Source organism: Ochotona princeps, chromosome 12 (assembly GCF_030435755.1).
Source record: "Ochotona princeps isolate mOchPri1 chromosome 12, mOchPri1.hap1, whole genome shotgun sequence".
Lineage (NCBI taxonomy): Eukaryota > Metazoa > Chordata > Mammalia > Lagomorpha > Ochotonidae > Ochotona > Ochotona princeps.
In genome coordinates, this window is record NC_080843.1 from 67,270,946 (window position 1) to 67,284,226 (window position 13,281).

Below are 13,281 nucleotides of genomic sequence, written 5' to 3' on the forward strand. Positions count from 1 at the left end.
AATTTACTGTGAATTCAGGCCAAGGCAGGAAAAACAGTATTGCCCTATTTGGCATGAAGAGTGATTGAAGAACATTCCTTTTATAGTGTCTTGGGAAACAAATGTTAACAAATGCGGAGCCCGGGCGGTGCTGCTGCTGTGCAGCCCTGCAGGAGGGTGAACAGCTGTTCACTTCTGCTAATGGGAGCTGTGCCCTACTGCCAGCAGAGTGTCGTCATGGAGACGACTGCTCTTCAGGGTTCCAAACTCTGGCTCTAGCTGCAGTAGAGAAGACGGGTTTTAAAAGAGGACATTGAAGGCAGGGAGGCCCTTAGGATTTTTCAGTAGTTCATTTTGGAAATGTGAGTATAAAATAGAAAATGCAATGAACAGTATCACAGAATTGCTCTTGAGAACATGGCTTTCAGTTGAATTACAGACATAAGGAGCAATTTTCTTTCCATCTACCTGGTTAGAAATAATCTATTTGTTTTACTTGGATTGGTCTGAGAGAAAAGACTGTTCCACATTCAGGATTGGTTATGTCTAATATGCATTATATAATTGAGTCTTTAAGCCAACCTCCAAAATCTGTAGTAGTACACCCAATATTTTTTTCTAAAGATAGGTTTATTTATTTGAAAGTCGGAGTTATATAGAGAGGGGAAGATGCAGAGATAGAGAGGGAGAGAGAGAGAGATCTTCCATCCATAGGTCACTCCCCCAAGATGGCCACAATGGCCAGGGCTGGGCCAGGCTACAACCAGGAGCCCAAGCTGCCTCCAGGCCTCCCACATGAGTGCAGGGGCCCAAGTCCTTGGGCCATCATCTGCTGCTTCCCAGGTGCAATGACAAGGACATGAATTGGAAATGGAGCAGCCGAGACTCAAAGCCACCTCCACATGGAATGCTGGCGTCATAGACAGTGGTCTTACCCACTACACCACACTGCTGGCCCCATTAGCCCCAACTGTAAAAAGACACAGTTGACATGCAGTCAGTGTTGCAGCCATGATTTGATTCTAAATTCATCTAATTCTAGGTGCCTGCTCTTTCCTTAATATTAGGTGAGTTGAAGGGAGGACTGGATTGAGATAGATCTTGACTTAGAGCTTGGGAATGTGGAGTTTGGTACAACGCATCTGTGTTCTAGCAAGCAACTTTCTAGAAATCGATACTACAGCCAGGGGTAAGGACGGAGGGGATAATTCAGGTCTGAGAATGTCGAGTGAAAAGGTAAAAACTGGAGCCTTGGAGAACAGGGTGTAATTTATAGATCTAGCTAAGGTTGAGAAATCAAATGATGAAATTGAGAAGGAGCAAGAATGTGAGAGATCAGGAAAGCCCAAAGAGTGCAGGATAACAAGGAGAGAATGCCAGGGAGAGAGTGTCTCACAGCAGATTCTTTAAAACAGAAAAGCAGAAAAGTCAAATCAGGTAGGAGCCAAGTAGAGAGCCTTAAATTCTGCAGATGAGTAGGAACTGTAAGAAGCAGTTTCGACAGAGTGGGCAAGGACTGACACCGTGGAGCAAGGGTGAGGAGGAGTGACTAGGAGTGCAAAATTGGTGGCAGGAGGTTAAAAATACCCTTTTAAGATGCTTCAAAAGAAAATACATTTGCACAAGGAGGACTTGAAATACCACTGCCATAGTAAGTTTCAGGGAACCACTCCTCTTCAGTTACCACAGTCTACCTCAGGAGGAGTAAATGGATGCATTTAGGACTGTTGTTATTCAAGAGGAGGGTGATTCATATGAAAAGGTGATAAAACACAGAGGTAAAATTAATCAAGCTGTTAGAGTTGCACATAATCAGACTGGGTGTGTTTTCTGTCTTTATTCCTGGAAGTGACAAGGTATAGGGACCTTCAAGTACTGTGCTTACCAGATAAATGAGGATTCTTCAGGAAGTTTATGAAAAATCTGGGCCAGTGCTATGGCATAGCAGGTAAAGCTGTGTCCTGTAGTGCAGGCATCCCCTGTGGGTACTGGCTGAAGTCCCCACTTCTCCACTTGGATCTAGCTTCATGCTAGTAAAAAAACTTGGCCACTACATCCATGAGGGAGACCCAGAAGAAGTTCCTGACTCCTGGCTTCTGTCTGGCCCAAACTTGGCCAGCCTTTACTCTGGGGAGTAAACTAGTAAATGGAAGATTTCTTCTTTTTCTCTCACTCTTTTTGTAACTCTACCCTTCAAATATAATAAATAAATTTTTTTATTAGAAGTTTATTTTGTTGGGCCCAGCACAATAGCATGCACCGGGATCCCATGTGGGCGCCAGTTTGTATCTTGGCTGCTCCACTTCCCATCCAGCTCCCCACTTGTAGCCTAAAACCTTGGGATACTGTACCCATGTGAGAGACCTGGAAAACGCTCCTGACTCCTGGCTTCAGATTGGTTCAGCTCTGATTGTTGTGGCCACTTGAGTAAACCAGCAGCTGGAAGATCTTTCTCTCTGTGTCTCCTTCTCTTTGTATTATCAGCCTTTCCAATAGAATTTTTTTTTCCAATAGAATTTTTTTAAAAGAAGTTTATTTTGTTGTAAAAAAAATTTTTTAGATAGGGTAGACAAGGAGTTTTTAGGTTTTATGGAAATTGCATATTATCAAGACTGGGTTTCAAAAGTAATTGCACCAAAGTTAACTCATGTCTTACATGTATTTTTCAAACAACTTTGTGAAGCATTCTCTAATAGCCCTAGAATAGTAGAGATGGTGCCAACGTCACTGATGTACTTTTCAGGACCATACTTTTTGATGTGCTGTAGTCATGTTTGATGGTGATAGGAGGCCCAATCACAAAGATTGCAGGTAAAAAAGACACTGAGTAAAACAAGGGAAATGGCAGGAGACTGCACTTTCTCCTACTGAAGAAACAGCATGACTACTTTAAAAGTTTTCCAAATACATTTTTTTCACGCTAATATGCTAAATTAGTAGAAAATTCCTGAAACTGAAGATTTCCTTAAATGTTCACAAAATTCTTGGCCCATTAAGTCTGAAAACAGGAAAAGAAGACTGTTAGAATTCATTATGGGTTGGTTTGGCTTTTTTGAAATTGCAGGTTATAAAGGTCAGTCTTGTGAGATTGTAAAAGGTCTTTCATGGCAGCGGACTACCAGGGCCAGCGTTGGCGGGTGAAGCCACTGCTGTACCCTGCGGGCCACTGCTCTGCGTCCAACCCCGCTAATGCGCCCGGGGAAGAAGCAGAAGATGACCCTAGAGCTTGGACCCCTCCTACCTAAGCAGGAGACCTGGAGGAACTCCTGTCTCTAGTCCCAGCCTGGCCCCAACCCCAACAAGTGAAGGATCTCAATTTTACTGTCACTCCACCGTCAGACAAATAGATAAATCTTTTCTTAAAAAGGACCTACCTTTGGGCCCGATGCGATGGCCCAGTGGCTAAGTCATCACCTTGCAAGCGCCGGGATCCCATAGGGTGCCGGTTCATATCCAGGCTGCCCCACTTCCCATCCAGCTCCCTGCTTGTGGCCTGGAAAAGCAGTTAAGGATGGCCCAAAGCCTTGGGACCCTGCACCCGCGTGGGATTCCTGGAAGAGGTTCCTGGTTCCTGGCTTTGGATCGGCACAGCTCTGGCCATTGTGCATACTTGGGGAGTGAATCAGCAGATGGAAGATATTTCTCTCTGTATCACCTTCTCTCTGTAATTTTCTAATAAAAAATAAATAAATCTTTTTTTAAAAGGACCTACCTTTACATTACTATTAGAGTAATTAACTTGGGCCTTGTGTTAGTAAACCCAAGAATGTGGCATTTTATTATTTGAAATTTTCTTTGAAGAACGAAAGTTACTTTCAAATCACAAAAGTATATTTAGGGAGAAATTTTTAGCTTATCTGAATAGCCCCCCACTAAGTTTCATTAATTGCTCGCTCCACTGTAAGTACTAGAAAAGTAATGACAAATACTGCAATACCCAGATCATAGGTGTAACGAAGTGAGTTGGACAGCGGTTGCAAAAATAGTCCATTAATGTGAAGTCTTGTGAAAAATGTCCCAAAGTGCAAATTGCCTCAGTTTGTCTCCATCTGCGTGAGCTGTTTTCTGTCGGATCCTAATAAGCAGTACCAACAGTGATCAAAGCCAGCAGTAGTTAATCCATTTACTCTTTACCTTGATAGATGGCACATCAGCTTGTATGGGATAAGTGCCAGAGCTTTAATGCAGCTTTGCTAAACAACAGATTGATGACAGGGCTATTTACTGGTATAAATTGCTCCTTAGGTGGTCTCTGCACATCACATTGTTTTCAAACTGGTAGGAACTACTATGCTTTTAATGCAGTAGTGTTATCATTTTATTATACTAAATATACCTGCTAGAGTTATTAAGTAAATATAAAAGCCTTCAGTAGAAGTTACTGTGCCTGTTGTTGTAGCAGTAGTATTTATAATGATCCTGAAGTGAAACTGATTGTATTTTCAGCCTAAAATTGAAAACGCGGTCAGTATAGATTTAAGTGGTTCATTTGGCAGGGGTGTTTTAGCCCGAATTTGTGTCCCGGGTCTTTCACACCTCCCTTGGCCACTTGCCTCTGCTGTTTCTCTAACAGAGCACCCCTGTTCCTCCCAAACCTCGGTCTTCCCTCTGCCTGGAGTGTCCAGTCTCCATTCCAATCTCAGTGCAGAGGTCATCGCAGAGAGAACTAGCTGAGATGGCCCTAACATGATCCCTCCGCAGCACACGCCGGGTGCTGGTGTCCTGCTGTGCGTTGTTCTTGCAATGACATTTGACATTATTGGACATTACTTTGTTTATTTATTATGCCTTGCCCATCGGTGCTGAGGTCCATGACAGCAAGGCCATGGTCTGTCCTTAACTACTGTATTGCCAGCTCCCAGAACAATGCTGCTGCCACAGTATAGGCTCTTGGTACATTTTGGGCATGAATGAGTGTCACAACAGTTGTAGAAAGTATCTAAGCAGACGAGAGACCTTTGCAAAGATCTGTAGATGAAATGCTCATGCTTACACACTTTGAAATGGAAAGCTGGAGTTCTGTACTACAGAACTAGATGTACACCCCTGTGATCCTTGAAGTATACTACGTACTCCTGGAACCCTCGGCTTGAGTAACTGAGATGTTTTAGGTAAGACATGACAGGACAAGGTTTATCAACCACAAAGCCCACTTGGTCTGACCTCAGGACAAACTTTTTTTTGCTCCAAATTCCGCAGACTGAAATAAGCTTCCTTAAAAATTCTTATTTCAGCCTTTGTGGAGCCGGAGCCCCTGCTGGCTTCCTTCCACCTTTGCAGAGCCAGAGTCACTGGAGGCTTCGCCCTCTTCCTTGAGCTGTGGGTCTGCTGACTCACACTGCGGGCTGCTGGAGGGGGCCCAAGATTGCACACTTTTTTCAGTCCCACGGGCGGGTGTGGAGAGGGGAAAGGAAAGGTCCCAGGCTAGTGTGCTGTGCCTGTGGGCTGTGCCTGGGGTCTCACGCACACACATGTGACCCAGGCGAGCGGAGAGGTAAGGTCCCAGACCTGCACACATACCAGAGGACTGGGTCTGGGAGCCGCTCTATGATCTTGGGTCTCTGGTGGGCAGACAGAGCTCCAGGCCAGCATGCCACTACACAAGAAGGCAGGGCTTGGAAGACTTGGCTGGAGAACCCAGGTGCTCCCAGGCACAGGGACTATGGATTGCTCAAGGAAAGGGGAATGGGGATGTGAGGGAGGGAGGACCTCTGAGGGAGTGTGTCACAGGTGAGGAATGACTTCTGGGAGATTTCCACCAGCAGGGCCACTGTACTTGCAAGTAAATGAGAGGCTGAGACTGAGCGATTTGGAAGAGGAAGCCAGAGGACCTTTCTGGGTCAGACTAATGCAACCCACCCAAGTGGGACTAGTTAGACTAGTTAGCATCAACCACCATTGACCACCACCCACTAGTACAGACAAAAGCTAGGGCCTGGCAGGGCTAGATCACAGTACCTGCCAGAGAGTGCTGGAACAGGGAACAGGTAACATTAGGCTGGGGCATGATACTAACGAACATGTAAGAGAACCAGGTCTGGGAGCAGATTCTGTGGGGAATATATGAGCCCACACCTGTGGAATAGCAATTTCTGTTGGTTTGCTTAAGAGCCGAGAGTAGTGACAGGCTAGGCTAGGCATGACCAGGGAACCCATTGACACTCATGAGTACTAGGGTTGGGTACAGGCCAGACTTGTCCAGGCTGTAGCACCCAGAGGTACACCTGAGAATGTGGAGGTTGGGGAGGGGACTGGGCCACAACATCCAGCAGCTCATACAAAGACTGGGACAGAGGTGGCAGACTATGCCAGGTAAGGGCCTAGCACCTGCTAGCACATATGAGATCTGGGTCTGGGAGTGGGGTTAGTGGGTGAACATAGGTAACTCCACTACACGGGTGGGCCATAGCTCCCTCTGGTAAGCATATGATTCAGACCTGGATGTTGGTCGGCCCGGGCAAGGACGCTCCACTCAGCAAGCATGTGGCTTGATGGTAGGGTTGGAGGGGATTGGACAGGGCCAGGCCAGCCTTATCTCACTGGCACGTGCAGGAGCCAGGATAGAATGCTGGTCAGGCCGGGCTAGGCTATCACACCTACGTGTTTGCATGAGCCAGGGATGGGAACACACTGGACAAGGCTAGGCTGCAGCACCCACCAACTAGAGTTGGACTGGGAGTAGGCAGGGACAGGTCAGGCTGTAGCATCCGATGGCAAAGGCCAAGATGATGGGCTAGGCTAAGTTGGGTCAGAGCAACCACTGGCACTCAGAAGATCTGCGGCTAGGAACAGGCCTGGTTGGGGAGCTAAGGGATGCTCCAGATAGGTTGTAGTTCCCCCTAGTGAGCACAAGAGCCAGAATGGAGGAGGGGATCTGGGCTGGACATGACTGCAGTGTCCCTTGGCATGGGTGTGGCCTGGATCTGGAGTGCACCATAGACTCCAACACCCACTCGTGCTCAAGAGAGCCAGGGTAAGTGTAGGATGGGCTGGGCTAGGTCTTGGTACTTGATGAGCCACAGAAGAGCTGTGTCTGGGCATGGACCAGGTATGGCTGGGCTATAGCATCCAATAATAAGAACCGGAATGGGTGTAGACCAATTGGGCAAGACCACTGTTCCTGCCAGGGTAAGTTGGTCTGGCCTATGCACCCATCAGTATGTGTGAGATCTGCCACTGGGAGGAGTCCTGATAGAGGTACTTTCAGAACACAGTCCCTGCAAGTGAGCACAAAAACCAAGGCTGGGAGTATCCCAGATCAGGGCAGGATACAGTACCTACCAGCATACATGTGGGTCAGGTCTCAGGGCAGGCCAGGCTGGGCCAGTTCATAACACGCACTAGCAAATCCGAGAACCAGTACAGGGTGCAGAACAGGCGTGGTTGGGCAGCAACACCAGCCAGTTCAGATTAGGGCCAGGACTGGGGACTGGCTGGGCTGGGCTAGGCTCAAGCACCCACCTGCATGAACTAGAACTGGGGACAGGCCAATCTACAGCACTCGCCAGCTAATGCCGAAGTGAAGCAGGCCATGCCAGACTGGGCTGCAGTACCCACCAGCACACAGGAGACCTGCGGCAGGGCAAAGAGTGATGTGACCCAGTTAGGGAGTGTAGGGGTCTCCCCTACTGGGTTACTGCTCCCAGTGGTGAGTGTGAGAACTGGGATCAGGGGCAGACTAGGCCAGGCAAGGCTGCAAGACCTTTTGGTCTGCTTATGAACTGAGTTATGGGGGGATAACCCATTTGGACTCACCAGCTGTACACACTGGTACCTGCACAGACAGGAGTACAGGCAGGCTGGGTGGGCTTTGCCACAGCATCAGCTGGCAACTATTGACACTGGGGGGCAAATCCTGTCAAGCTAGACTGCAGAACCACCTAGAGAATACAAAATCCAGGCTTGGGAGTGTGCCCGGTAGGGAAACTGTGACACCTCTCTGGTAGTTGATAACTCCTACTGGTGAGTATGAGAACTAGGGTTGGGGGCAGGCCTGGTTAGACACGTGTTGGCATCTGCCACCATCATAGTGGAGTCAGTTGGGTTGAACTAGGCTCAAACGCCCATTAACATGTATTAGAGCTGAATGTGATGTGGGACAGACTGGACCAGTCTGCTACACATATTGGAAAGCACAGGAACCAGAGTTTGGGATGGGCCTAGTTGGGTTTATCGGGGGTCACTCCAACTAGGCTACAGCTCCCACTGGTGTATGTAGAGCTAAATGTGTGGTAGGCAGGATCGGGCTGGAGCACAGCATACATTAGTTAATGTAGGAGATGAGGCTGGGGACAGAACTGACCTAGGCCCTGCAACCACCAGTGTGTGTGTAGGCTGATGTAGGTGATGGACCCCGTACTGGCAAGCACACACAAGAGTCAGGTCTGGGATCACTTCTGATGAGGTTTCATGGGGGTTCCCCCAACTGAATCACTGGACTCAGAGCTCCATGGGGAGAATTGTAGGATCTGTGGTCTGACTGTAGGGTGCATGTGTCAGAACTAAGCCTCCTCACGTGGCTTATACAGGGCAGTGGACAGCAATGTCCATTGGAACCCTCAGAGGACATCTGGTACCATAGCAGAGGAAGAGTGCAGAATAAACTGATCAACTACCCCGTCCAAGCATTAACAGCAAATACGTAGGTAAATGGAAACTCTACAGTGGTCTATGTCAGCTAGTGGATTTCGGAAGGATTTCCTCATCTTTGGATCAGCGAGATCCACAACATTGCAGAACCATCAACGCCACTTGCACAGAGCTTTCAGAGCATGCTGCACACCGGGACCCTGGTATGGCATGGGGTTGCTGCTCCCCACCCCTGGGCACCCAGGTGGCTGGGAGGCTGAGTGGTATCCTGTGGTGCGCATCTCTCTCTGTAGTCCTTAGCTGATGGCCACCTGGGGTGATTCTGTATCGCAGCCTGCTGGCAAATGATCTGCAATACCCACAGGCTACCAGTGACTCTCTTGTGCAGACTGATGCCGCTTGGTAAACCCCCGGTGGAGAGCTGGCTGGGTCGTAAGGCAGATCTCATACAGAATACCAAAAAATGCGTAGAAATGAAATGGTCACTGAACGATATGATTGTCATTTTTAACCTGTTTATTCTCCAGCAGGACCATAGCCTTCCTACTTCTTATTTATTAAATATTATGATCAGTGGTGAATTGAACCTGTTTATGTACAAGGGATTGAAATTATGTCTTAGCAGTAACTCCTGGAGCGGGGAGGAGGGACACTGAGTGGGAGCAGAGGAGCGAGGCAGGTGCAGTCATCTTGAAATTATCCATGGGTACACAAAGTTTTTCATCTTTTTTTTTTTTCAAGATTTATTTATGTATTTTTTTTTTTATTATTAGCAAGTCAGAGAGGAGGAGATAACAGAGAAAAAGATCTTCCATCTGCTGATGCACTCCCCAGGTGGCCACAGTGGCCGGAGCTGAGCTGATCCGAAGCCAGGAGCCAGGAGCCTCTTCCGGGTCTCCCACGTGGGTGCAGGGTCCCAAGGCTTTGGGCCGTCCTCGACTGCTTTCCCAGGCCACAAGCAGGGAGCTGGATGGGATTAGAACCGGTGCCCATATGGGATCCCAGGCATGCAAGGCAGGGACTTTAACCACTACACTTTTGCGCTGGGCCCCAGGTCCTGTCATCTTTACATTAATTTTTAAAAAGTTAAATCATATATGTAAAAGCAAAAGACCTAAAACATGCAAATAAGTCTTGAGAAACAAGCAGCAAAGCTGGATCATTCACACTACCTGTCTTCAAAAACTTATCACAAATCTGTAAAATGATAACATTGTGATACTGAGTGAACAGACCATTGAACCAGCTGAGGATAGTAACTTGATACATAGTCATTTTTCAATAAAAGCACCAAATGAGTAAAGGGAAAAGAATCTTTTCAAAAATGACTAGGATAGCCTCATACCATCTGCAAAAAGATGGATTATACATCTGAACTTAAAAATTAAAACTGTTAAGCTTGTAGATAAAAACAGTATCTTCAAGCTCTGGGATAAGCAGTTTGATAGGAAACTGAAAACAGTAACTATGAAAAAATGGTAAATTAGTCTTCATCAAAACTGATAGCTTCTGCTGAAAGACACCATTAAGAGAATGAACCTGGGGGCCCTGCAGCGTGGCCTAGCAGCTAAAGTCCTCGCCTTGCACGCACCGGGATCCCATATGGGCGCCGGTTCTAATCCCAGCAGCTCCACTTCCCATCCAGCTCCCTGCTTGTGGCCTGGGGAAGCAGTCGAGGATGGCCCAAAGCCTTGGAACCCTGCACCCACGTGGGAGACCCGGAGGTGGTTCCTGGTTCCCGGCTTCGGATCAGCACAGCACTGGCCGTTGCGATCACTTGGGGAGTGAATCATCGGATGGAAGATCTTCCTCTCTGTCTCTCCTCCTCTCTGTATATCTGACTTTGTAAAAAATAAATAAATAAATCTTTTAAAAGAAAGAAAATGAACCTGGAGTGGGGCGGGTTAAGCCATTACTTGAGTGCTGCCATCCAGGAGTGGAGGGTATCAGCTCATGCCCTGGCTACTGTTGTTTGATGCAGCTCCGTGCTTGCCCCTGGGAAGGCAGCAGATGAGGCCCACGCACTGGCAGCTGTCACCCGTGTAGTGGATCTGGGTGGAGTTTCTGGCTCCTGGTTTTACCCTGCCTATTGGGGCCATTTGGGGAGAAAGCCAATGGTTACAAGGTATCTGTCTATCTTCAGTGTGTGTGTGTGTGTGTCTCACACACATGTGTGTCACACACATCCTCGCCCCACATTCTGCCTTTCAAATAAACAAATCTTTTTTTTTCTATTCATTTATTCATTAATTACAGTGTATTACATGACACAATTTCATAGGTACTGGGATTCTCCCCCCTTCACCCCAAGCCCCTCCCCCATGGTGAGTCCCCCCACCTTGATGCATAACCACAGTCCAAGTTCCGCCGAGACTCCCTAATTAAAAGCTCACACCATACAGAGTCCAGCATCCCACTTGTCCAGTCAAGTTCGACGGCCTCTTAGGGAGGCCCTCTCAGGTTTGAGGGCAGAGCCAGCAGAGCGTCACCTCGATCAATTAGATCAGCAACAGTCCAGGTATGATGAGGCTGGTGCAGAGTCCACTGATTGACATAGTCTATCTTAGAGTTTCCCCTTGTCCAGTTTTTTGCTGCAAACATATAGCTGAGGTGGCTGATTGATCTACTCCATCTTCTATCTTTTCTTGGTTAATGTTTTGATTCCTCCATTTTGTTCAGGGGAATCCCCAAAGAAACTTTGAGGTGTTCCCAGTCCAGGCTCCTAAATACACTACTAGTAAGCACAGTGCCCGCCACCGTCCATCACCCCGATCAGCTGGTGGTTGTAACCCCTGGGTTGGATCTATTCTGAGCCCCGACCTCCATTGGAACCAATGAGTATTGCAGCTCTCCCCGGCTCTGCCCATCACACACTAGTCCCTCACCTAAACCAGTGGGAGGTGTCAAATAAACAAATCTTAAGAAAGGGGAAGCGTAGAAACGGAAAGGAAGTGCGGGCGGCAGAGAAGAAAGGAGAGAGAGAAAAGAAGAAGGCTCTTTTTTTTTGTGGGGACATAAGGAGAAATTATTTCCTGGGGGAGAAACAAGAATCTCTCACAATTATGTGGCTGATTTGTATATTTCACCGCATGTAACTGTTTTTGCAGAAGAGCTTTGTTAATTGAGCGGAGGGCGGGGAGTGGAAGGGCAGAGACAGCCCAGCAGGAGTCCCGAAGCTGCGTCAGTCACGTTGCAGGGTGCTTGCTGCCGGGTGGTTCGCCTGGCTGTGTTTGGCATTTTCTGCAGGCAGAAAGGACTTTGAAAGATGAAGGGAGTGATAGAAATGATTGGATATGAAATCTGACCTTAAACCATTTCTTTTTAACTAAGAAAAAGTATATCAAATATAAACCTTTTTAACCGTTTTCCCTAAAGATAAGACAAGGTAGGGGACATTGAAAACCGTCTAAGGGATTTGGAGAACTAAAGATAAACTGTTTGCCTAAAACAAACATAATAAAGCAGCTCAATTTAAGGTAACTGACTTGGAACTTAATTACAGAAATTTTCAAATTATTAACAAAGGTATAGCCTGGGGGAAAAAGTGAATGCAGGTTTATTTGCTAGTTGACTTAAATACAGAGTTTAGTATTTTGTCTTCATCTGATTTTTTAAAATTCTTTTTATTTTTAATTTGCTTCCCATATGAGGATTGAAGCAAATGAGTGAAAGGTAGGTAGGTTTTTAAAACGTAACCAATTTAAGATACTATTGACAATTTTATAATGAGAAGAAATATGTCTTTAAATTATCTTAATATCTTACAAAAGCATAAAGGGAAAAAGAAGAACATACATGTAAAAACAGTTTTTAAGAGCATTTACTTGAGAATGTGGTTATAAACTATCAGTTATAGAAAATTTTATGAATGAGATATCATTTTTATAGAATGCTACCTTTATAATGTATATCTACTAATAAGTAAACCAGTTCTTAGGAGAAAAACTAATGTTAATACTTCCGTTGTTTTTCTCCTGTGATTCTTATGTGATGTAAGGAAAAAAATAAGTTATGGTTCAGAAATGATTTAAGGTAATAATTAACAAATAGCTAATGTGTATTTTATAATAGCAGTTTAGCCTCTGTTTTCCAGGTTGTTTTGAAAAACCCAGTAGCAAGCCATATAAACTCATATTTGCAATCTTTTTAGCTGCAGAAAATCATAAGTAAACAGGAGGACTTGAAGACCATGAAAATGAATGACACGGAGTGTCAGGTATGTACAGATAAAACCAGGAACGTCCGGAAAGGTGATATTTACAATAACTGCCGTATTCTGTTTCTTCCAGTAAATACTCCAGGTAGTTGTTAGTATTGTCACTACCAAACTTCACAGTGTGTCCAAGTGTCTGTAGCTGGGGCAGGTTTCCTCCTCCCTGTTCTCCTGGGCAGCAAATAGTGTAAAATGTTTGAGATGATTTTTGTGTGTATGTCAAGTTTTCAGAAAGTTCATGGAAATGCATATTATGAACAAACTATGCATGCGTTTTGAAACTTTTTACACTTTTCTCTCTGTAAATCTGTCCATTAAAAATTAATAAATCTGTGTGCTGCGGCATGGCCTAGCAGCTAAAGCCCTTGCCTTGAACGTGCCAGGATCCCATATGGGCGCCGGTTCTAATCCCAGCGGCTCTGCTTCCCATCCAACTCCCTGCTTGTGGCCTGGGAAGGCAGTCGAGGACGGCCCAAAAAGCTTTGGGACCCTGCACCCGT

The 13,281-nt window shown here is 46.2% G+C and overlaps 1 protein-coding gene across 1 annotated transcript in view; it reads left to right on the forward strand.

The window, feature by feature from the left end:
• MICU2 (mitochondrial calcium uptake 2) overlaps positions 1-13,281 on the forward strand; it is an 89,277-nt gene that overhangs the window by 58,733 nt on the left and 17,263 nt on the right. The window contains exon 7 of the mRNA XM_058670980.1: positions 12,719-12,784. Within this exon, the coding sequence (XP_058526963.1) occupies positions 12,719-12,784 (66 nt within the window). The remainder of the gene's footprint in view (positions 1-12,718; positions 12,785-13,281) is intronic.